The 24,790-nt window shown below is 47.4% G+C and overlaps 1 protein-coding gene across 3 annotated transcripts; it reads left to right on the forward strand.

Annotated features, from left to right (window-relative positions):
* Positions 1–315: 315 nt before the first annotated feature.
* On the forward strand, positions 316–23,871 carry STAM2 (signal transducing adaptor molecule 2). Of its 3 annotated transcripts, none has more exons than XM_040069802.2 (14): positions 316–426; positions 8,234–8,318; positions 11,923–11,998; positions 12,211–12,306; positions 14,441–14,587; positions 15,477–15,546; positions 15,870–16,056; positions 16,724–16,818; positions 17,231–17,313; positions 17,480–17,567; positions 17,964–18,018; positions 18,888–19,035; positions 20,066–20,217; positions 21,095–23,871. In XM_040069802.2, exons 1-14 carry the CDS (start codon positions 387–389, stop codon positions 21,285–21,287), a joined length of 1,515 nt encoding a protein of 504 aa, XP_039925736.1. In that variant the 5' UTR covers positions 316–386; the 3' UTR covers positions 21,288–23,871. The 3 variants fall into 3 exon arrangements, with proteins under 3 accessions (XP_039925736.1, XP_039925737.1, XP_058277349.1); XM_040069803.2 differs by having other exon boundaries at positions 17,234–17,313; XM_058421366.1 differs by lacking the exons at positions 316–426; positions 8,234–8,318; positions 11,923–11,998; positions 12,211–12,306 and adding an exon at positions 12,928–13,074.
* The last annotated feature ends 919 nt before the right edge of the window (positions 23,872–24,790 follow it).

The raw sequence follows: 24,790 nt of genomic DNA on the forward strand, positions 1-24,790 counted from the left end.
CCGCAATATGGCGGCGCGTGACGTCACCGCGCCGGCGTGACGTCAGGTGCACCCTCAGGGCCCCCGCCCCGTTCCCGCCTCCCCGCCGGCGAGGCCCCCGCGAGGCCCCCGCGCCGCGGGGCTGCCCCGAGCAGCGCCTGTCGCCGCCGCCGCGCTCCCGGGGCCGCCGCCCGCCCCGTTCCCCGCCGCCGCTCGGCGCCGCTCCGCTGTTTCCCCGCCCGACCGCTTATCCCGGCGCTCGGCGGCGTCGCGGCCGCGGCGCTCGCTGCGCGGAGCGGTCGGGCGCGGCGGGGCAGCCCCGAGCGCCGAGCGGGCCGAAGCGGCGGCTCCGGCCGGGTGTGCGGGTGAGGGGGGAGCGGCGGCGGCACCGCGACCGCGCGGCCGAGATGCCGCTCTTCGCCCCCAACCCCTTCGAGCAGGACGTGGGTGAGCGGCGGGGCGGCGGCTGGGCGGCCTCTTCGTCCCCTACCTCCTCCTCTTCTTCCTCCTCTTTTTCCTCTTCCGTTTCCTCCCCGTCTTTTCCCTTCTCCTTTTCCTCCTCTTCTCCTCTCGCTGTTCCCCTCCCTCCCTCTGATCCCCCGGGGATCAGTGTTGGATCCGGTCCCGCTCGGTGTCTCGGTCGCTGCTCTGGCGGAGGGGATGGAGTGTTTGGATGGCGGATTGAGGAGCAGGGTGGGATGTGGCCGCGCTGAGGGATCGGCTCCCGTGGCGTGAGGCCGGTGGTGCCCCAGTCAGCAACGCCGAGTGCCGCGTCCCGCTCCTGGGTCACACACAGCCCTGGGAATGCTCCGGGCTGGGAGAAGTGTCTGGAAACCTGGGATAGACCCCGGGGGTGATGAACACGAGCCCAGGGGTGCCCAGGTGGGCGAGAGGCCCCTGGGCTGTGCCAGCCCCGCTGTGACACAGCCCAGGGCAGGGCCCGTCCCTGTGCTGGCACTGCCGGGGCACCGCCAGCGCCGGGGACAGCTCTGCGACAAGGGGACACGGAGGGGCTGGAGCGTGGCCAGGGAGGGGAAGGGAGCTGGGAAGGGCTGGAGAATTCCTGAGGGAGCTGGGAAGGGGCTGGAGAATTCCTGAGGGAGCTGGGAAAGGGCTGGAGAATTCCTGAGGGAGTTGGGAAAGGGCTGGAGAATTCCTGAGGGAGCTGGGAAGGGGCTGGAGAATTCCTGAGGGAGCTGGGAAAGGGCTGGAGAATTCCTGAGGGAGCTGGGAAGGGGCTGGAGAATTCCTGAGGGAGCTGGGAAGGGGCTGGAGAATTCCTGAGGGAGCTGGGAGAGGGCTCAGCCTGGAGAAAAAGAGGATCCAGGAGGGAAAAGCTCTGCAGAAGAGCCCTCCCCAAACTTCCCTTACTTTTTTTTCCCCTCACGTTTTCTTCCAGTTTTTGATTTTCCCCTCATGGCAAGGGAGACCCTGAGGGGCTGGAGCGTGGCCAGGGAAGGGAAGGGAGCTGGGAAAGGGGCTGGAGAATTCCTGAGGGAGCTGGGAAGGGGCTCAGCCTGGAGAAAAGGAGGATGCAGAGGGATCTTTTCCCTCTCTGGAATTCCCTGGCAGGAGGGGACAGCCGGGGGGAATCTGGGATCTGCTCCAGGGAACAGGGACAGGAGGAGAGGGAACGGCCTCAGGCTGGGCCAGGGGAGCTCAGGGTGGGCAGCAGCAGGAATTTCCCCATGGAAAGGGAGCTCAGGTCTTGGAAGTGCCCAGGGAGGTTTGCAGTGCCCATCCCTGGAGGTGTCCCAGGAATTCCTGGAGGTGGCACTCAGAGCTCTGGGTTGTGACAAGGTGGGATCGGGCACAGCCTGGACTCCATGGGCTTTTCCAACCAAAATAATCCTGGGATTGCTCTTGTAACCCTGGTGGGCCCAGGGCACTGCAGCTCCAGGGGATCCCTGCCTGCTCCTCACACATCCTGGCCGGGCTCGGGGACTCTGGTGGATAAAAGATCACCTTGTCCCTCTCTCCCGTGCCCTCAGCAGCATCAAAGAATGTTTTATTCCCGTTTTGCTCAGTCTCCCGAAGTTTCACAGCTTTCCCGGCGTGTCTGAGGTGTCTCTGTGCCTCCTGCCCTTCCCAAGGTGTCGCTGAGTTTGCAGGGATTCAGGGAATTATGGCTGCTGTAAAGTCAGCTGCTTTTCCTCCTTTTATTGATGATTTCTTCCAGCTTCCCAGTAGCTTCCCTAGAACCACACCGGGCACACGATGGGGGTGTTGGGGTGCAGGTTTGGGATTTGCACTGGATGATCCTTACGGATCCAGCTCAGGATATTTGCATATCAGGATTTGGACTGGATGATCCTTATGGATCTTCTCCAGCTCAGGATGTTCCGTGATTCAGTGATTACAAAACCTGCCAGAGTTGGAGTGAAGACGGTGACTCAGTTGTTTTGTTTTGTGTCCTGCCCTAACTTGTGCCACCTTAAACTCGTGCTCCGTGTCACTTTTTTTGTTACACAACGTCTGTTCTGAGTGGCAGCACCGAAAAAAAGCAGTGAAATAAGCGAGACACCGGGCTCAGCTTTCTCCTTAGGATCGCAGGAAAGAGAAGAATTCAGCATTCCTGGGATTTTTGTCACGAGTGCTCTTGTTGCCACGCAGTCTCTGTTTTGTTTGTAGCAGAAGTTGAGCCGGTTTCTTGTTTTATTTATTCCTTATTTATTTTTCGATTCGTAATTTCAGTTCCCTGCTGCAGTTTGCTGTGTGACCACACTCACATTTCACGTGGCTCAAACTGATGGATTCGTACAAGTGGATTTTTTTTTTTTGAGCTCTGCAGGATTCTTTAACAAACCTAAATGCTTCAAGGTTCACTCCCAGGCTGCAGAACTTCAAAAACGGGACTCTGTTCACTTCCAGTTCCTGAAACGTTACTCGGTGTATTTTTTCTTTGATATTTTAATATTAATTATTTATAATTTATTATTATCACTTTTTAAAATTTAGCAAGTGCAACAGAGGAGGAACTTGAATTACTGGGGCTAAATCTTAGAGTTCCCTGCCGGGAAAGCTTTGTCTTTAGAAGCTTTAAAAATATGATTATTCTGTTGTAGATTAGACCATGCAAAATCCCAGATTATCACATGGGGAGGTGCTGGGTTTGGAAGTTTGGTGCCGTGGGGCAGATCCAGCTGCCTCTTCACCCAGAGCTGCTCTTTCCTTGGAAAAACTGGGGAAAAAAAGGAGCTCTCTTTTTCCTACCTAAACCCACAAGGGCTTACACTTCCCTTATGTTTTATTCCCCTTTTTTTTTTTTTTTTTTAATTTTCCTATCACTTATTTTTCCTAGTATTTCATTTTAGCGTTATTTTTGGCTTTTCCCGTGCCACAGCTGGATTTATTCCCGTTAATTCCAATCCCACAGAGCTGAGCGGAGCTTTGGAATGTGCCTGGGCTGCTCTGGACGCAGCTGCACATCACGGGATAACCCTCTGGAACGCAGCATTTATTGGAGAGGAACCTCCAGAACTTTTGGAAGCTGAAAAATTTCCCGTGCCCTGGCTGTTTTCGCAGCTTTGTCCTTCTCCAGGACCGTTCCCGCGGTGTTTTCCTGCCCCTCTCTCCAGGCTCGTGGGGCTGTTTGCTCTTGGAGCAGTCTCAGGGATCGATGAGAGCGTTCCCTGTTTCCCTGGGAGGTTTCTCTGCTTCATTCCAGCCTTGGATGTGCTTTTTGGGGCTCCTTAACTTTGTCCTTTGTGCCAGAGCTGAGCATCCTCCTCCTCCTCCTCCTGCTCCCAGCTGCTGAGCTTTCCAGGAGAATCCTTTCCAGGAGAATCCTTTCCATTTTGTTCCTTTTCCTAGACCTAATCCAGCCCTCAAGGCCTCACATTTCCTTTAAGTTTTATTTCCTTTATTATTTTTTGAGCGTTTATTTTTCTGTTATTTTTCTACTACGTGGTAATATTTATTCATTTAATGTTTATTTTATGAACTGCTTGGACTTCACGACCTTGGACGTCTTTTCCAACCTAAAGAATTCCATAATTCTGAGGTGAAGACTTCCTGGTGAAGCCTATAAACGTCAAATTTTCATTTCTCAGTCCGTGATAATTCTTGTCTTCAACGTTTAGGCTAAAATCTTGCAAATATTAGCATTTGAAGAAAAGTTAATTAGACTTTTTTTTTTTTTTTTCCTTGCTGTTGCTTGGGTGTTTCTTTTCTTCTTGAACTGACAATATTTTCCAGTCTTTGATCTGACAGCTCTAAAATTCCAAAATTCTTCATTTTTATGACGTTTCTTTCTCGTTTTTTGAGATTTTTTTTATTTTTTGTTCTGCTTCCCCGTCCTGCCTTGATTATTTTTTAATATACCACAGCCTCACTGTTAGTGGTTTTCTTTTATATAATAAACACGAGTTTATAATTGATAATTTCTATATATATAGTTATATATATATATAAAATTATGTATATATAAAAATAATTTATAATTTAATATAATTTATATATTATACGTAAATTAAGAGTTGTTCACCTTTATCTTGGTGTTTCCAGGCTCTGAAATATAATCTGTATTAATCCCTCTTGAATCTTTCCAATGGTTTTTTGGTTTGGTTTTTATTTTTGACAGACAAATGAAGTGATTTCCTTTTCCAATGACTGGCCTCAGTGAAACAAAACACTCAATTTTCGAGCAAAACCTGCATTTTAAAAAGCCTTTTCAGCGAACTGGGTTTATATTGCAAAAAGTTATTTGGATAATCTGTTTTACCCCAATTTTTTAGGGTCTGATGGTGCGGTGAGCAGGGATCATTACAGGCAGGGCTGCCTTGTGGCTGCAGGTTCATCCTGGCTGTGATCTCTAATTAACCCCGAGCTGCAGTTCTCTAATTAGGCTCTGCAGAGGCCGGGAGAACCAAGGAAGGTGCGTGGGGTTAAATCCCCGCCTCTCCTCCGCGTCTTCCTGCTTCACCATTTCTTTTCCATTTACCTTCCACTGGGAAAAGTTCTTTGTGTAAAATCGAAACCATTTCTGTGCACACGAGGGTTTATTTCGCTTTGTGGTGAAGAAAATTCTGATTTTAGTGGTGACAGCCCCTGAAAAATAAACGAGCGTTGGTTTAGCACAAAAACCACCTGTGCTGGGGGCGCCTGAGCTGTGAATTTTTTGTGTGCTAAATCAGTGCTCATTTTCTGTTCCTTGCCCAGAAATTGACACAGGTGGAGAAACAATGTTGTATTTTAGTATATTTCTGTTGCTTTTTAGCCCGGGTCTTGCTTGGCGAGCCTGTCCCAGAGGAATGCGGGGCTGAAATAACAGAATGTTTTGGAAGTTTGAAGGTCCTGTGTGCAGAGGTGGAGCTGGGCTTGGGGAAGATGGGAGCAGGGAGGCTTTGAGCGTTCCCACAGCTGGCTCTGTCCTCAGAGTGGCTGATTCCCTCTGTTTTTTTGGTCTTATTCCTGGGTATTGCCCATCCCTTCTTGTGAAAAAAGAGAAAAGAAATAATGTAATAATAATAATAATAATAATAATAATAATAATAATAATAATAATAATAGTAATGCAGTGAGCCTGGCTGGAAAGGCTGGGAGAGCTGGGAATGTTCCCCTGGAGAAGGGAAGGATCCAGGCAGAGCTCAGAGCTCCTGGAGGGGCTCCAGGAGAGCTGGAGAGGGGCTGGGGACAAGGAATGGAGGGACAGGACACAGGGAATGGCTCCCACTGCCAGAGGGCAGGGATGGGTGGGAGACTGGGAATTGGGAATTCCTGCCTGGGATGGAATTCCCAGAGCAGCTGTGGGTCCCTGGATCCCTGGAAGTGCCCAAGGCCAGGCTGGAGCAGCCTGAGATGGTGGGAGGTGTCCCTGGATGGATTGGGGTGGGATTCAGGTCCCTCCCCTCCCTCCCAGTGAGTGTTTCCGTGACATTCAGCTTTTGGCTGTTGTGTGGGGATGATCCCTGAGAATTTTCCCAGGGTTGCAAAGCATTCCCTCCTCTCCTGGAAGAGCTGTGACGGTGCTTTGGGGCAGGAGCTCTCCAAGCGTTTCTCCTTTGGCAGTGGGAGCAGCAAAGAATTCCCAGCCCCTTCCCAGCTGCTCCTCTGAGCGCTGTTCCCTCTCCTGGACTGGCGCCGTTCTCGTGGAACCACGCAGCAAAGCAGCTCAGGGAGCTCACCCCGGGAAAAGGGAATCATTGGACTTGGGATTCTTTATAAATAAAAGCACCCCAAGCAGCACATTCTGCTTTTATCGTTGTTTTTGTAAAAGCCAGCTCAAGTCTCACGTTCCTTCATTAGCCGGGTAGCTGCAGAGGACGAGTCATTCCGTGTTTTTAAAGGTTACGTTCCCTCTGTGCTGGAAAAATCATGGAAAATGCTTCCTCCCACATCTGTTTCTTCTGCTCTGTCTGTGTCTCAGCATCTGGGAAGGAGTTATCCTTCAGAATTGTTCCTGGGAAGGAGAAAAGCAGCTGCTGTTCAGGGAGGGAAACTTCCAGATCCCTGAGAGTTTGGATAAGGACGGAGTTTGGATCAGCATGGCTGCTCCCAGGACCGTGGGGATCCAGGGGAAGGGACTTTGCTCCGTGTGGGAATGTGCTGGCTCAGGGACAAGGCCTGGGAGCGTGCTGTGGTGGGAGCTGAGCTTGCTTTGGGATGGGGAAGGTGTGCAGGAAGGGATCAGCAGGAAAAAACGAGCTCAGGGGGAACCTTGGAGCTGTGCACAATTCCCTGACAGGAGGGGACAGCTGGGGGGATTTGGGATCTGCTCCAGGGAACAGGGACAGGAGGAGAGGGAACGGCCCCAGGCTGGGCCAGGGGAGCTCAGGGTGGGCAGCAGCAGGAATTTCCCCATGGAAAGGGAGCTCAGGGCTTGGAAGTGCCCAGGGAGGTTTGCAGTGCCCATCCCTGGAGGTGTCCCAGGAATTCCTGGAGGTGGCACTTGGGGACAAGGTGGGATCGGGCACAGTTTGGATTCCATGACCTCAGAGCTCTTTTCCACCCTCATTTTGGGATCCTGAGCTCCAGAATCCCAAAGGCTTTTCCCAGAAGGGAACGTCCATCCCAGCCAGCCCCAGCACAGAGGGGCCCCTGCCCCAGCCCCTCCTGGCAGGGAACATTCCGTGTTCCCCACAGCTCCAAACCCCTCAGGGCAGCGATGGAAAAGGAGCCTGAACGGCCCTAAAATCCCATTTTTGTACATTGGGGGGAAATTCTTCCTGGGAAGGGAACTCAGGGCTTGGAAGTGCCCAGGGAGGTTTGCAGTGCCCATCCCTGGAGGTGTCCCAGGAATTCCTGGAGGTGGCACTCAGGGCTCTGGCTGGGGACAAGGTGGGATCATCGGACACAGCTTGATTTGATGACCTTGGAGCTCTTTTCCAACCTCAATTCCATAATTCTGAGGTGAAAACTTCCCGGTGAAGCCTGTAAACATGAAACCTTCCTGTTGCCGCTGGAAGAGTTGGGATTATTTCTGCCATGGCAGGAAAAGCTGGTCGTGATTTCCACTCAGGGCTCAGGAAAACTTCAGTGGATCCTTGGGAGTATTTCAGTATCTCCTTTCTCCTTGGGAATCTCTTCACTACTTAGGGATTGTGTATCCAGGGAATCTGCAGCTTCCAGAGCCTCATTTGCCTTGATTTTCCTTTTTTTTTTTTTTTTTTTTTTTTTGTGGGCACTCATTTATTTTCCACAACATCCCTTCATTTGTTACTCATGTCCTGAAGTATTGATGCACTTCAAAAGAAAATTTAGCATTCCTATCATTTGGGGGGGTAAGTTTTGAAGGGGGTTTGTGGTTTCAAAATAATATTTACTTCCTCTGAGTAAATATTCCAGTTTGTGAGGATAAATTATGGCCAAAATTCCATTTTTTTGTACATGTGGAACAAAAGGGATTAGGAATGTTGGTGGGTGCTGTGTTTGTGTTCCCTTTGTGGAAATCTTTCTGCCGAGCAGCCGAAATAATATCGAGTTTAGTCGGTTACAACTTGATCTTGGGGCAGCAAATGCAATAAAATATTTCATTTGCTGTTTATTAGCTTGAGCTGCAATATTCACGTGGGATTTAAATAACCTGGCTCATAAAAACTTAAAAGCACAAATAAATACCATTAAGCCTTATTAATTAATCTATAGGACGAGTGTCACTGCAGGGATTGGAGCAAGATGAGCTTTAAGGTTCCTTCCAACCCAAATCGTTCCATGAATCCGTGGAATATTAATTAAGGATACGCTCTATCGATGGAATCCAAACAGAATAAATAAATCACTTAATCATTTTATTTTATTTTATTTTATTTTCCAGAGAAAGCCACAAATGAATACAACACCAGTGAGGACTGGGGGCTTATCATGGATATTTGTGACCGAGTTGGAAGCACCCCCAATGGGTAAGCTGGGCATTCCAGGGAATTCCGTGCCGCTGTGAGGAGGGAAGATAGCCCAGGGAACACACCCCAAATCCAGCCAGCTGCCTTTGAAATCCCTGGGAGGAAACGTTCCAGAGGGATTCGGAGCAGAGCGCTTGGTCCGAGCTGAGCACGCTCCGGTTTGGTTTTTTTCCTTTCCTGGAGTTTTGCACAAGTTATTCATATTTAGTGATCTGGCATCAATTTGGGGAAGGGGCCGTGGCAGGAGGAGAGAGTTGGGATCATTTCTGTGCAGGAAAATACCTGCCAAGGACCAGTTGTTTGGTTTTTTCTTTTTTTAATGATATTTGTCTGTGTTTGGTTGTTAGGAAGAACGGGAGAGAAAAGGGAAAAAAAAATGGGGATCAAAGCACAAATCGCTCGGAATCGGTTTGGCCTGAGTGGAACATAAATGGGATTTCAGTGATTCTGTAGTGGCCCAAAGTATTTGTTGAATTTTTGAGTGAGGACATCTTTCAAATTTGGAATTAATCCTCAATTAGCGCACAGGTAGAATTCTTAAGTAGCTCGGATTTTTTAGCAGTTCTGTTTAACATTAAAATCGGGAGGTTTTTTTGGTGGTTCTGTTTTCAATTGATTACCTGCCACGAGGAATAACAGCAAATCTGTTCAGTCTGAGAATGTTTAGTCCTGAAGGAAAAAAAAAATATCCTTTGAGCCCTTTATTAAAAATCAAAGTTTTTAGTGCATCGGCAGAATTTTTTTGCAGAGGGAACTGTTCTAAATCTGGTTTTGGAGGAAGGGATGGCGTAAAAAAACGCAGAGATTTTAAAAAAACTACATATACAATTTAAAAAACCCCATAATTAAGTCTAAATATACATATTTGTATAGAAAATAAACCCCCAAATTCTGAATTCTAAACGCCACTGCTGCTGGCATATTTTAATTCAGTTTTGTGTCACTTTCTTCCCTCCTGCCCTCAAAAATAATGAAGATTGTTGCCTACCCCAGATAAAAAATACAACTTGAACTGAGCAGACTTTGTTGGGTGCTTTGTGCCTGAAATGAGATGAAAATGCGAGGACTAATTGCATTTTCCCGGCTTTTCTGGGCTTTGCTAATGCAGCACTCGCAGTGATGCTCTTTGTTAAACGCTGCATCGGCTTGTTCTGGTTCAGGGTTTCGTGTTTTGAAATGTGTTGGTGCCAACGAAGCCTTTGATGAGCCTGAGCTCCTGCCAGCCATTAATGCTCATTTAAAGCGAGGAAAGCCCCCAGCAGAAGCGTTTCAAATACTATTTATTAATCCCCCCCTCAGCTCCGGAATCCTTGTGTCCTCGGGCCGTGCCAAAGGGGATCCAAGGGCTGGGAATTCGAAGCAGTGGCCACCGAGAGAACCATTTCTTGAATCATCTCTTTTTTCTGGGGGCATCGCTTCCCTTCCCGGCCTGGCAGCAGCTTTTTGGGAATGGCCATGGAATGGCAGGGGGGAAAAAGGGAATTTCCTCCAATCCAGCACCAGCTGAGGGCAAACAAACTGGTAAAAGGGGGGATTTCTGCCCAGCCCTGAGGGGTTCGGGTCTGGGGACATTTTTGTCCATTAGGCTCATTTTTGGTGACATTTTTGTTCATTAGGTTCAGTTTTGGTGACATCTTTGTTCATTAGGTTCAGTTTTGGTGAGATTTTTATTCAATGAGTTCGGTTTGGTGATACTTTTGCTCCATAAGCTCAGTTTTGGTGACATTTTTGTCCATTAGGCTCATTTTTGGTGACATTTTTGTCCATTAGGCTCAGTTTTGGTGACATTTTTGTTCAATAAGCTCAGTTTTGGTGACTTTTTTTTCAATAAGCTCAGGTTTGGTGACATTTTTGTTCATTAGGCTCAGTTCTGGTGACATTTTTGCTCTATAAGCTCAGTTTTGGTGGCATTTTTGCTCATTAGGCTCAGTTTGGTGACATCTTTATTCAGTAAGTTTATTTCTGGTGACATTTTTGTTCAGTAAACTCAGTTTGGTGACATTTTTGGTGACATTTTTGCTCCATAAGCTCAGTTTTCGTGACGTTTTTGTCCATTAGGCTCATTTTTGGTGACATTTTTGTTCATTAGGCTCAGTTTGGTGACATTTTTGCTCAATAAGCTCAGTTTGGTGACATCTTTATTCATTAGGCTCATTTTTGGTGACATTTTTGTTCATTAGGCTCAGTTTTGGTGACATCTTTGTTCAGTAAGTTCAGTTTTGGTGACATTTTTGCTCCATGAGCTCAGTTTTGGTGACATTTTTGCTCCATAAGCTCAAGTTTTGGTGACATTTTTGCTCCATAAGTTTATTTCTGGTGACATTTTTGTTCATTAGGCTCAGTTTTGGTGACATCTTTGTTCAGTAAGTTCAGTTTTGGTGACATTTTTGCTCCATAAGCTCAGTTTTGGTGACATTTTTGTCCATTAGGCTCATTTTTGGTGACATTTTTGTCCATTAGGCTCAGTTTTGGTGACATTTTTGTTCAATAAGCTCAGTTTTGGTGACTTTTTTTTCAATAAGCTCAGGTTTGGTGACATTTTTGTTCATTAGGCTCAGTTCTGGTGACATTTTTGCTCTATAAGCTCAGTTTTGGTGGCATTTTTGCTCATTAGGCTCAGTTTGGTGACATCTTTATTCAGTAAGTTTATTTCTGGTGACATTTTTGTTCAGTAAACTCAGTTTGGTGACATTTTTGGTGACATTTTTGCTCCATAAGCTCAGTTTTCGTGACGTTTTTGTCCATTAGGCTCATTTTTGGTGACATTTTTGTTCATTAGGCTCAGTTTGGTGACATTTTTGCTCAATAAGCTCAGTTTGGTGACATCTTTATTCATTAGGCTCATTTTTGGTGACATTTTTGTTCATTAGGCTCAGTTTTGGTGACATCTTTGTTCAGTAAGTTCAGTTTTGGTGACATTTTTGCTCCATGAGCTCAGTTTTGGTGACATTTTTGCTCCATAAGCTCAAGTTTTGGTGACATTTTTGCTCCATAAGTTTATTTCTGGTGACATTTTTGTTCATTAGGCTCAGTTTTGGTGACATCTTTGTTCAGTAAGTTCAGTTTTGGTGACATTTTTGCTCCATGAGCTCAGTTTTGGTGACATCTTTGTTCAGTAAGTTCAGTTTTGGTGACATTTTTGCTCCGTAAGCTCAGTTTGGTGACATTTTTGCTCAATAGGCTCAGTTCTGGTGACATCTTTATTCAGTAAGATCAGTTTTGGTGACATCTTTGTTCAGTAAGTTCAGTTTTGGTGACATTTTTGCTCCATGAGCTCAGTTTTGGTGACATCTTTGTTCAGTAAGTTCCGTTTTGGTGACATTTTTGCTCTGTAAGCTCAGTTTGGTGACATTTTTGTTCATTAGGCTCAGTTTTGGTGACATCTTTGTTCAGTAAGCTCAGTTCTGGTGACATTTTTGCTCTGTAAGCTCAGTTTGGTGACATTTTTGCTCATTAGGCTCAGTTCTGGTGACATCTTTGTTCAGTAAGCTCGGTTCTGGTGACATTTTTGCTCAGTAATTTCAGTTCTGGTGGCGGTTTGGGCTCATTCCTTGCACAGCTCCTGTCACTCCCATTTATCCATGATTTTCTCGTTCCTTCGCAGAGCCAGGGATTGCCTTAAAGCCATCATGAAGAGAATGAATCACAAAGTTCCCCACGTGGCTTTGCAAGCTCTCACAGTGAGTGAATCCCCAAATCCCCCCCTAAAAACCCTCATGGAATTAAAGATCCACCGCTCAATCAATTAATACCTCGATTACCCTCAGTGAATCAGTGTCCGTGCTGAATTTACCTTTTATTTTGGATTATTTGCGCCTTTTTTTTTTTTTTTTTTTTTAATTTGCACTTTTTTTTGCCCCCTACATTTTCCCGACCCTCTTTCTGCTGTCAGCTTTTAGGAGCCTGTGTCTCAAACTGTGGGAAAATCTTCCACTTGGAGGTGTGTTCCCGGGATTTTGCCACCGAAGCTCGAGCTATAATAAACAAGGTAATTGCTTGACAGCCTTCAGCCCTCGGGGGGAGGATTATTTTTGGGTAACTTCCCCAAATGAAATGTTGCAGTTAATGCCCATTTTTCTAGTTCTGGTGCTGGGTTTCCACAGAAATTTGTATAGTTTTTACTCTGGAAAAAAAACCAAGAATCTGTTAAAGAACGGCCAGCTGATAATCCTGCAGGTTTTCACAGAGCTGCATGAGCGATTTTAATTAAAATCTGTGTTCCTGAGCTCCATTAATTGGATCGTGAGAAGTGCAGCTTCTCCTGAAGTGAATTTTTACTAGGCTTGAAGGAAATTCCTGGGCTGAAGTGAGAGGGAAGGTTATGAGGAAGTGAAATGACGCTTTCACAAAGAAAAGGACAAAGTTACAGCCAATCCTCTTTAGTTTTTGGAGATTCTGGGAATGCTGGATGAGAAAATAACCCGGAAAAGGAGACTGAAATGGTTGGGCCCAAGCAGCTGCAGGGATCTCACTCGGGATGTGAGGAATGAAGAAGCAGGAGCAGCTTTTCCCTAATTGCTGCTCCAGGTGGAGGCAAAGCTGGTTAATGGGTTAAAAAGGACTTCTCAGAGCCCTGCAATCATCAGGGGCCGAGCAAAGCAATTAAGGGAGGTAATAAAACTGCTGGGAAGCAAAATGAGTTCACAGCTCTTGTGCTTCTGGCTTTCTGTGGAGAAAAATGGGTCTCCAGGTGCTCCCTGTGTTCCCATTAACCAGGATCCATCCTGGAGCTCAACACTGACCTTCAGCACCAGGGGTGAGCAGCAATCCTGGGATCCAGCCAGGGATGTGCAGGAGTCCTGGGATCCACCCAGGGGGGAGCAGGAATCCACCCAGGGGGGAGCAGGAATCCTGGGATCCACCCAGGGGGGAGCAGGAATCCACCCAGGGGGGAGCAGGAATCCTGGGATCCACCCAGGGGGGAGCAGGAGTCCTGGGATCCACCCAGGGGTGTGCAGGGATCCACCCAGGGGTGTGCAGCAATCCTGGAATCCCACCCAGGGGTGAGCAGGAATCCTGGGATCCCACCCAGGGGTGTGCAGGAATCCTGAAATCCCACCCAGGGATGTGCAGCAATCCTGGGATTCACTCAGGGATGTGCAGGAATCCACCCAGGGGTGAGCAGGAATCCTGAAATCCCACCCAGGGGTGTGCAGCAATCCTGGGATCCACTCCTAGGGATGAGCAGGGATCCTGGGATCCCCCCGGGGACGGGCTGTGCAGCAGAGTTTCTGTGTTTGGGGAATCTGTCCCCACCCCTGGCCCCCCTGGAGGAGCACTTGGAGGATGACGTTGTGCTTCCCCTCCTCTCGGGGAGGATCCCAGTTGGGGCGCGGTGCCCAACGCGGGATTCCGGCACACCCGGCGCTTCCATGAAACGCAGGCTGCAGGTTTCGTCCCTCTTGTCCCTGCTGGCCTCAGTGGGATCGGATTCTTGGATTGGGAATCTTGTCCCGGTGCCAGGGGCTGGGGGAGAGCGTGGGAGCCGCGGGAATTCCGCGGGTTGATCTCGGTTTAAAGGAAATTCTCTTCCTTCACCAGGCTGTCCCTGCAGCTCAGCTCCCACTTTGGGAAGAGAAGCTGTCCCCGTGGATTATCCCTATGGATAATTCCTTTTTTTTTGTGGGAGGAGCTGATTCAAGGAGACACAGAGCAGGTTTCGGTGAGGTTCTCTCAGCTGGGACAAACCTGGCATCTGGGAGAAACTGCAGAGGCCAGAACTGGTGGATTGTAGGGAAAGATTCCCTGTAGGGAAAGGCAGTGGCTCATATCACACCAATTTCCGTGGCTGGGAAGTGGAAAACAACACGGCTGAGAAGGAATGAAGAGAAAATTGAGGTTAAATGGAGGGTGAGTAACGCAGAGAGGCAGAAATTTGGGATAAGGGTGGTAGGCAGCCTGGATTTCTCCGGAACTGGTGCTCCAGGAGCTCTGGAATATCACATCAGGGCATACAAAAGGCCAGATATTCTGCACTCTGCTCCCCAAATCGTCTCAGTCGGCACAATTATTAACAATTAAGAATATTCCTAGTAAAATGGGCTTGGTAACAATTTAGGTAACGGCTCCTTCTGTCCATCTTGAGGCTCAAACTTCCCTTTTTATCCAATCTTGTTTTCCAGGCTCACCCAAAAGTGTGTGAGAAGCTGAAAACCCTCATGGTGGAGTGGTCAGAAGAATTCCAGAAAGATCCACAGTGTAGCTTAATATCTGCAACCATCAAATCCCTGAAGGAAGAGGGGGTGACTTTTCCTGCAGCAGGGTCCCAGGTCAGAGCTGCTTTGGGACAGCGATGGATCCCACGCTCTGGGATTCCCCTTCCCCACATCCCCTTTTCCTGTTTGTCCCATTTCCTGCCCGTGTCAGGAGTTATCCTGGATTTGGAGTGGTTTATTTTTCACTTTGGTGCTTTGGTGTGCCCGATCTGACAGCAGATCCGATGCCAGGCGGGTTTCTCCTGACTTTTATTATTGATGTTTCTAAATGTTTCCACGTCGCTCAGTCCTGAAAGTTAAAATTCCCATTTCTAGTACGATTTCCTGACACAAAGTTCACTTTCCTCTGTATGAAACACGAGGAGTTTTGGGGGGTTTTTTGTTTTAAACTTTTACAAACACCGTGAGTTTTTTCAACTTCTCCAACCCCTCCTTCCTCCACAAAGATGTTTTCACTTCTAAATCTGATCTATGTGTAAAACATATGGCAGAAACATGGCAGAGTTGAGCCCTGGCACCCAACTGCAGTTCCTGGTGGGAATGAAAACTCCAGGAATGATTGCACTGTGCTGCTGGGGAGAGCTGCAGGGTTTAAGGCAGCAGCTCCCAACTGGAGCATCTCCTCTCTTGAAGGGAGGAGGGAAGGATAAAGGTAGAAAAAGAGACATTTAAATGAGTAGTCTCACTGTAATAAATGTAACTAAAAGGATTATTTCGATAAAATCCGTTATTCCAATTAAATCTCCTGATTTATTTTACTTTTTTTTTTTTCCCTGCTGAAAACAAACAAACAAAAACCCCTGAAGAGTGGTGATTTTTATTTCTAGGACATCCCCTGGGTTCCATAATCCACCTGATCAGGAACAACTCGGTGTTAATTTGTTAAAAAGCTGTGATTATGGCGATTTCATTTTCACTTGTCCCCCTGTTCCCGCCTTGGCAGGCTTCCAGCAGTGCTGCTAGGAACGGCTCCTCATCCAGTAAATCCAAAGAAGAGGAGGATATAGCTAAAGGTGAGCTGCTGTCTCTTGGGTTAGGCTCCAGAAGTTCTGTTAAAAAGCAGGGAGATGGGAATTTGGGCTCTTTCCTTGAAGCCAAGGGCGCAGCAGGTTGGGAATTGTGCGTTTCCAGGATTTCCATCCACGAGGATTTGGCGTTGACAGGTTCCTCCCCATCACACAGCCTTTTAAACATTAACCTCCAGTACCACAGGAGCAGGCACAGACCTTGTTCAAAGGAAGGCAATAAATCCTTTTTTCCTCAGTCGAGAATTCCAGCTGCTTTGTCTCCAGGGATGAACCCCACAAACTCCTTCTCCTCTCTGCCCCACCTGCAGCTATCGAACTGTCCTTGCAAGAGCAGAAGCAGCAGCAAATGGAGACCAAATCCTTGTACCCGTCTGCAGAAACGCCTCCAAACCCCCAGAGCCTGAGGAAGGTGCGAGCTCTCTATGACTTTGAAGCTGTGGAGGACAATGAGCTCACCTTTAAAAGTGGAGAAATTATTTTTGTTTTGGATGACAGGTACAATGCACATGCTCGGGTGGAGCTGACTTTGTTCCACTGCCGTTGTTTGCTCAGGGTAGCACATTTTTCCTCTGATGCTTTTTTTTTTTCCCCTTCCCCCCTCACGGAAATGTAATTGTCACTCTGCCCTCCCTCACATCCTTTTCTCTTCCTTTTATCTTTCCAAAATCCTAGTTTCTGACCTCAAATCATTTTTAGTGCGGGGAGAACCTCGAGTATTTCATCCGATTTGTAGTTTTGGAGATAAATCTTAATTGGCTGTCTGACATGATGACATAAAATGCATTGGCATCACATTGTTAAACCTCTGGCTATCAAGAATCACATTTGCCAAGAACAAAACTGATGAAAAATAGCTAAAATAACGATTGTTGCTAACACCTGTAGGGATACACCCAGCTTTAAAGGGCTGGCAAGTAGTCAATGTAAAGAATTGATGAGCTGTGTTCCATTTTCAGTGATCCCCTGATTCCTCTTCCTCCCTTCCCTCCTCTCTCTGCCCCAGCTCCTGCTCGGCTTTGTGCTAATCCCTGCAAACGTTCCCTTTTAGATGTCACCGAGTTTCGGTTAAAACCCCCCAGATACGTCTGTGAAGCTCAGGTTTTCAGTAAAAGCCCAGCTATCTGTGTTCACCCCAGAGCCGTGTCATGCTTTATTCCCCCAGTGATGCCAATTGGTGGAAAGGGGAGAACCACAGAGGCGTGGGGCTGTTCCCGTCCAATTTCGTCACCGCTGACCTGACGGTGGAGCCCGAGGCTGGTGAGTTACCTGCTGGAATCACGGCTGCGTCGTTCCACAGGGGCTGAAACCATGCCTTGTGCACACAGGCAGCTCTGTGCTGCCACCCCGATCAGCCCAGCAGCAAAATCATTTCCTTTAAAGAGCTGAGAGACATCCTGCCCTCGTTTCAAGCGACCGAGCGCAGATCGCTCCGGAACTCGCTTTAATTTCTGCCTCTCTTTCTCTTTTAAGTTATTGCCATTTGCTCTGACAGAAGTTTGGTTCGATTCGCCACGATCCCTTGTCAGCAGCATATTTACAGCCGCAGCAAATTGCCATTTCAAATGTCACAGTGTCTTTTCGCACAGAAAAATAGCAAGGAGCAAATGTTTGTTTGAAGTTATCACAGCAGCAGAGAGGAGAGAAGAGAAACTCATCTCTGTTCTTTCAGCAGCTGTGGATAAAATCTCTGTTCCTGAGGACGCTGCAGAAGAAATTAAGAAAGCAGAACCCGAGCCAGTTTATATTGATGAGGTATGGAGCCACTTGACAATAAAATAAAATATTGCTGGGCTTTTACATCCTTTTGGTGCTGAACGCTGGCAGATGAGTCTGTCTCTAAAGAACTTTTATTTGAATATTAAACCGACCTTGGCATGGCTGAGCAATCAAAGTTCTTCATCTTGGCTTCCCCTTTCAGGACAAGATGGATAAAACACTGCAGGTACTTCAGAGCATAGATCCCACGGATTTAAAGCTTGATTCTCCAGATCTCCTCGACTCAGAAGGTACTTGCAGCACTAAATGAGCTCTTTTTTTATGACTTCTTCTCACAATTACCTTTTGTGGATTGAGCTGGGAGCTCTTTGTGTTTATTTTAAGCTTAGGGGAGCTGTGCTCTGTACTAACAGTGCTGGAGAACACTTATTTCACCGTGGGAGTGTGGGGCTCTGGGGATAATTTGAATTTTTTTTAATAGTTCCAAGCCATCTCCATGTTTAGCAGAGTCATTTGCATAACTCCCAGCTCTGTAAAATGTCTGAGCTTTGCAAGATCCATCTACCAATCCCAACCCTGAAATAAATAAGCAAATAATTTTACTGCAGTTGGATAAAATATTTTTGGCTGCATTTAAGCATTTAATTGTGCAAGACATCAACTGCCTCATCGCTTTGTCTTCGCAGATATCTGCCAGCAGATGGGTCCAATGATAGATGAAAAACTAGAAGAGATAGATAGGTGAGCACAATTTCTTCACTGATTTCCTTCAAATTGAGGAGTTTTAATCATATTTTTTGGGGTACTTTCATCTCCTAAAACACCCTTGCAAGAAAAACTTAGCAACTTTATTTTTTAATGCTGAAATACTGAGTTCTGAGTGCGTGCTCACTGAGATTCGCTTGCTGCTCTCCCAGAATTCACTGCACAGGTCATGGATGCTTGTTTTATTTTGGCATTTTGTGACTGTAGCCTCCTCCAGCCTGTCTAGAGGTTGGAATTTTCAATGTGTTGGGAATTTTTCCATGTTGTCCTCACCTCTCCCTGCTCAGGTTTGTCCTCCCAGCACCTGGAGGGGCTCCAGGAGAGCTGGAGAGGGGCTGGGGACAAGGAATGGAGGGACAGCACACAGGGAATGGCTCCCACTGCCAGAGGGCAGGGATGGGTGGGAGACTGGGAAACTGGGAATTCCTGGCTGGGATGGAATTCCCAGAGCAGCTGTGGCTGCCCCTGGATCCCTGGCAGTGCCCAAGGCCGGGCTGGAGCAGCCTGGGATGGTGGGAGGTGCCCATGGCAGAAGGTTGGAATTAGATAGTTCGAGGAAGGTCCCTTCCAGCCCAAACCATTCCATGATTGTGTGACTCCTGGGGATAGCTGAGGGTGAAAAGAGCAGGGAATTCCACCTGGGAATTGCTGGTTTGGTGCCAGCAGTGGTTGTGCAGCTTTTGGATTTTCCTCCCAGTCACACAACGGCAATTTCCCAATATAAATGGGTAAAAAAAATTTGACCTTTTACCTTTTAGGGGCTTCTTTTTCTTGCAGCAGTGTTCTTTCCTGCCCAGCTAAGATGTCCCAGCAGCTCAGTGCCCTCTCCATTTGTTTTGGAACAGGAAACATTCCGAATTATCCGAACTGAACGTGAAGGTTCTGGAAGCTCTGGAGCTCTACAACAAACTGATGAATGAGAGCCCCATGTACTCAGCCTACTCCAAACTCCAGCACCCTGCACAATTCCCAGCCACCTCCTCTGGAGTGCAGGTCAGTGTCCCTGGAAATCCCCTGGAATCTGGAAATTCCCTGTTATTTATCCCTGTTTTTAAAAAGAAAAATCACAGCAAAACCGGAAGGGAGCCCACGAGCAATCTGACATTGCCTTTGCAATGAGAACTCGGGATTCACGCACTAGAACAGAAGGTTTTGCCTGGCCACTGCTGAAAATTCCAAAAGATCCCTTCCATAATTCATTTCTTGCAGTTGGAATTGGGATGTTGCAGCAGCTTGGTTGGATATTCTGGCTGTGAGTCATGTCAATCTCCAAGTAAAATGTTCCCTTCTTATCTCATAGTGGGGATGGGAGGGAGCTGGAATATCAGTGTATTAATCCCAAGGGTATTATTTTTTTTTTTTTTTTGCTAAATATAGAAGCACTCTGCTTTTAGCTCCTTTTGCCCTTGGAAAAATGAACGTTTTGCATCGGTTCTAAACGCGCCGTGTTTGTGCTCCAAACTGTTTTACTCTGTCCCTAATGATGGTGCGAGGAATAAACGTGGAGGGGAAGGAGAGGCTTTCAAAAAGCACAGAATGAAGGCTTTTGCTCGAAGTCAATTTTACTTTCATGTTAATTGTTCAGTGGGAAAAGAATAGTTGCCATAGCGACTGCTAGATCTGAAAATATGTCAGTTAAAAGTGATTCTGTGTCCTTAACTCCCGGTGACGAGGGAGAATTCATTATATTTGGAGGTTACAAAGTAATTTAAGCCAAAAGGCAGTTGGAGTTTGCTGTTTCCTCCCAAGACTGGTGCACAGAAATGCAGGATAATGCTGGGCTTTATTTGGGACAAACCTGATTATCCCCAAATCCAGCAGCTCCAGCCTGTGCCACCTGGATTTGGAGGGAATCTTGCATTATTTAAACCAGAATGGGAAGGAACTGCAGGTTTTGCTTCCAGCTTTAGAATATTCTGGTGGGTTTGGTCCCAAAGCGTGCTGAGCACCAAATCTCCTGGGTTGGGTTTGGTTAGATTAGATTTGATTTGGTTTGATTTGATTTGATTTGATTGATTTGCAGTCGTACCCTGTGCAGCCTTCCAGTGGGAATTACATGATGCAGGGAGTGTCCATGTCCCCAGGGTACAGCCTGGAGCAGGTGAGCCAGGTGAGGTCTCTGCCTCAGAGCATCAACTCTGCAGCCACTCAGCCACCTCCAGCTGCTTATTTAAGGTATGGATCCAGCAAATTCTTCTTCCTGGGAGGGAATTCTGCCACTTTGCGTGTTCTCGTGGCGTTTCCGTTGAGTGACGCCTCATTTTGAGAGGAAAACACCCGTTTTACTAAACCAGGGAGCACTGGGAGCGTTACTCTGGATAAAATCCCTCCTGCACAAAGAGGTTTCCCAGGAAGGTTGGAGAGGAACCTCTGGCCTCAGCTTTAAGCACCCAGCAGCAAAGATTAACAATTAAATAGTAGGAGTAAGTCAAAGAGTAAGTTAGAAAGAGAGAGGAAGTTAGAAAGGGTAAGTTAAAAAGAAAGGGAATTTAAAAAGAAAGGATAAGTTAAAAAGAAAGGGTAAATTAAAAAGAAAGGGTAAGTTAAATAGAAAGGGTGAATTTAAAAGGAAGGGTAAGTTAGAAAGGGTAAGTTAAATAGAAAGGGTAAGTTAAAAAGAGTTAGTTAAATAGAAAGGGTAAGTTAGAAAGAGTAAGCTAAAAAGAAAGAGTAGAAGTTACGTAGTAGGATTACAGAGCTGCTAGAAGAATTTTGAGGGTGAGAACGTGTTTTCCTTGCAAAAACCATAAAAAACTGCCACGTTATAGGCACGAAAAGCACGGTATTCCTGGGAAGCTCTGTTTATTACCACGCAGGAGTAACAAGAGGGGAAGCTGCAAGGCCAGAGCCGATTTAAGCTGAGAGCGTGCGCGTTAAAAACCGTACTTTTGCCAGCGGGCGAAACGCGAACTCCCTTCCGAAGCGACCCTTTCTGCCGGGTTGTTCTCTAACATCGGCATTTCGGGAGCTCCCGGCTCGTTCTCTGGGTGCTGTGGGGGGCTGTGGCGGGCAGAGCAGCCCCGTGAGCCTGGTGGGTGTTGTGTCCCCGCAGCCCCGACCCCGCGCTGCCGCAGCCCTTCCCGAGCGTCCCCGGCGCCGCCGCCGCCTTCCCCCAGCACCAGATGGGCCTGGCCGTGGACGTGGCGGCGTTCCAGAGCAACCAAGGAGCCGGCTATCCCGTGGCGCTTCCCGCTCACTCCCTGCTCCAGCAGCAGCCCAGTTTCCATCAGCAGCCCCTGCTTTGAAGGGCCGCCCTGGAGGGACGGCGAGGCGGCCATCCCCGGGAGTCCCCGCCGCGGAGGTCCAACGCCCGCGTTCCTCTCCGATAACCCGACTCGCTGCCTTAGGGTGACGCAGAGTGAAAACAGGCACCAGCTCTGATGGTGATTTGCATTTTTTGCATCCTGAACTAGTTTAGGGGAAGGTTTAAAATAATTCCCCGTTCCTCCGAGTCCCCTTTTTTTTGTTTGTTTGTTTGTTTTCCCCTTCCTTCCCTGCGCTTTCAGGAAACGCCACATGCGAATCTTTGAAAGATGGTGGTCCCCAAATAATTCTCTTTTCAATGTGTTTCTGGAAGCTTGAGGATGCTGAGATGTGCTGTTGCTTTGCCTCCTCTGGTGTCTTCTGTAATCCTTCTGTCCCAGTGGCTTTAGGGAATCTCTGCAGCTGGGAGCGCAGTTCCTGAAGGATGCGCTGTGCAATCCGAGGCATCCCTGGCTCCGGCTGGAAGAGGAAACTCTGCCACTCAGGACCACGTCCCTGTGGAAACAGGAGAAAAAGAGGGTTTTAGCAGTGCTGCATCTGTATTTTCTGCTGTGTTTTTCTTGAGGAAAACCGAGTTTTCCTCGAATTCCCTGGTGTCTTGGCAGGGGTGGCACTGCCAGCTCCAGGCTCCTTGGGAAGAGCGGGCAGGGGATGCTCCCAGCTGCCTGTGTGGGCACTCCAGGAGCCAGGAACATGCACAGAACCTCCCTTCAGTTTTCCTTTCTGCATGGATGTAGAAGTGAAGGAGCTTTGTCATTCCTTGTGGGAAAGGAGGGGGCTGGAGAAAGTTGGAAGCTGCTGAGGACTCTTTTGAGGATCTGTTCCCTTTCCCAAGGGGGAGCTGAGCGGAACAGGAATCGTCTCGATGGGACCAGGGATGCTGCCTCTCTTGGATTCCCTCTCTGTGCCACTGTGCCCGTGTCTCAACAAGCTCCTCCAGCTCTTGGGGAGGGGGGATTGGAGCACATCCCCCGTGCTGGAGGGTGGGATTGGGCTCTGTGCACGTGGGACCCCGGAGCCGTGTCCCTGGAGGAGGGATTGCCTCGCCGCTGGGCACTCGGCGAGGAAAGAAATCCGAGAATTTCTTCCCTGATGCACTTTTAAAGGGTGGGGTTTGTCCAAGGGAGCAGAGGAGCTGGATTATCCTTTGGGAAAGTGGGATTTCTTACTTTTTCTTGTTTCAACTGCTGGGGGAAAAAAAAAAAAAAATCACTTCATCCTCCTGTTTACCTCCTTAGTGGAGCATGGTCACATTTATCCTGCTTTGAACCTCCTCTGGTGAGTGATAATCCTTGGTTTGGGAAAATAAAAGAAGCAAATGACTGATAAGAACATCTCAATTAAATGCAGGAGGCTCCCAGATGTCTAAATAAGCGTTTTTTGATGTATAAATTTCATCCCAGATTGGAACTCCCAGGCTGCCGAGTGACAAAACCCACCCTTCACTCAGCACCTCCTCCATTTATTTTCCCTTCTGTTTAATTCTTTGCTGTCATGACCTTTACATTTGCAGCCTCATGCTCGTGCAAAAAGTGTTCAGCACCTGCTGTTTGAATCACTTTTTATTTAAATGTTGTGCAATTGGAAGGAGGGTTTTGTCTTTCCTTTGGACATGATTTTGTCTCGATCCTTCCCCTGGAATTAGCTCAGTACAAATGACACACGTGGCAATACTGAAGTGTTTTGATAACTTGTTCCTTGTGTCTTTTGAGGAAACAAACTTATTTCAATGCTGCTGTTCTAAATTCTTACTGTTTGGAGCTTTTATTTGTCAGAGTTTACTTCGTCCCAGGTCGGTTTGGGGTCGAACTAAACCTTGCTCTCGTTGCTGTGACTTCTCCATGTTTGTTAGGAAATTTAAATCTGTTGGGAAATTTAAATTGGTGGTGGTTTTTTTTGGATTCTGAGCTTTGGGCCAAGAGAAATCTCCAATTGAGCCAGCCAGTTGTGATTTGATGATGTTAATTGTTAAGTATAAATATGTATATACTCATTTGTCTGAGATTTTCTACACAGCTCCACACATGCCTGAACTTTTATAAAAGCAGGATTTGTCCTTCTGTCACCTCTTCTACTCCTAACTCCGTGATATGCAACTTGTAGATAGTGTAAAATAATTTAATTATTATTAAACCAGTGTATCTAGAGGGGGTTGGTGTTTCTCTTCGTACTTCTAGACATGATCGTATTTATTTTTCAGGCCTGATTGTAACTGAACATGCTGCCAAAGGATTTCTCTAACTCCAGATTTCTACCTTTCTGCTGTTTTCTATCAGGAATTCAGGGGGGAGAACTCCTGCTTTTTTTCATATAAACCCTTCACACAGGAACCTGGGCGACTTTCTAATGAGACTTTTCACGTGATCTCTTTGTTTTCCTGGGTGTTAAATATCACTCTGAGATCCATTTCCTTCCTGGTGAGCTGGGGACCAGTTGTGTCTGTTCAATTTGTCACCCCAGAATGGTCTGAGGGCTTGTGCTCTGTCACCCGATGTCACCCACGCTTTTGTCTCTCCAGCTGGCTCCAGAAATAATGTTAAAAATCAGATTATTGGAACCTTCCAAGTGATGTCGTGTGTTCTTTGTGCTGGAGGCTCTGGTGGGGGGCTTGTGGCACCCTGGCCCTCGATGCGGTGGCCTCTCTCAGGGATATTATTTCCTGGGATGAAGATGATTTTCTTCCCTTGTTTTTTCCCAAGAACTCACAGGCACTGCCCCTGCTTGCACTGAGAGGTGTCTATGGAATGAGTAAGGTTTGTTAACAAACACACCTGGGAGAATTCCCTGCTCAGAGAGGTGAGAGCTGGGTCCTGGCTGAGAATCCTGGCTGATCCCAAAAAATCAGGGTGAATCCCTGGGATTTAACCCTGCTCCTAAAGCTGTTCATGGACACCAAAGTGCCTGAGAATCCTGGCTGATCCCAAAAAATCAGGGTGAATCCCTGGGATTTAACCCTGCTCCTAAAGCTGTTCATGGACACCAAAGTGCCTGAGAATCCTGGCTGATCCCAAAATTCGGGGTGAATCCCTGGGATTTAACCCTGCTCCTAAAGCTGTGCATGGACACCAAAGTGTCTGAGAATCCTGGCTGATCCCAAAAAATCGGGGTGAATCCCTGGGATTTAACCCTGCTCCTAAAGCTGTTCATGGACACCAAAGTGTCTGAGAATCCTGGCTGATCCCAAAAAATCGGGGTGAATCCCTGGGATTTAACCCTGCTCCTAAAGCTGTGTAGGGACACCAAAATGTCTAAGAATCCTGGCTGATCCCAAAAAATCAGGGTGAATCCCTGGGATTTAACCCTGCTCCTAAAGCTGTTCATGGACACCAAAGTGTTTGAGAATCCTGGCTGATCCCAAAAAATCGGGGTGAATCCCTGGGATTTAACCCTGCTCCTAAAGCTGTTCATGGACACCAAAGTGCCTGAGAATCCTGGCTGATCCCAAAAAATCAGGGTGAATTCCTGGGATTTAACCCTGCTCCTA

This window comes from Hirundo rustica, chromosome 7, assembly GCF_015227805.2.
Source record: "Hirundo rustica isolate bHirRus1 chromosome 7, bHirRus1.pri.v3, whole genome shotgun sequence".
NCBI lineage: Eukaryota > Metazoa > Chordata > Aves > Passeriformes > Hirundinidae > Hirundo > Hirundo rustica.

Excerpts from the sequence above, each read along its gene's own strand:
- STAM2 (XM_040069802.2), top strand. The coding sequence starts at position 387 with ATGCCGCTCTTCGCCCCCAACCCCTTCGAGCAGGACGTGG. Across the intron at positions 14,588-15,476 it reads TTCCTGCAGCAGGGTCCCAG|GCTTCCAGCAGTGCTGCTAG; the intron begins GTCAGAGCTGCT and ends CCGCCTTGGCAG. Across the intron at positions 20,218-21,094 it reads CCTCCAGCTGCTTATTTAAG|CCCCGACCCCGCGCTGCCGC; the intron begins GTATGGATCCAG and ends GTGTCCCCGCAG.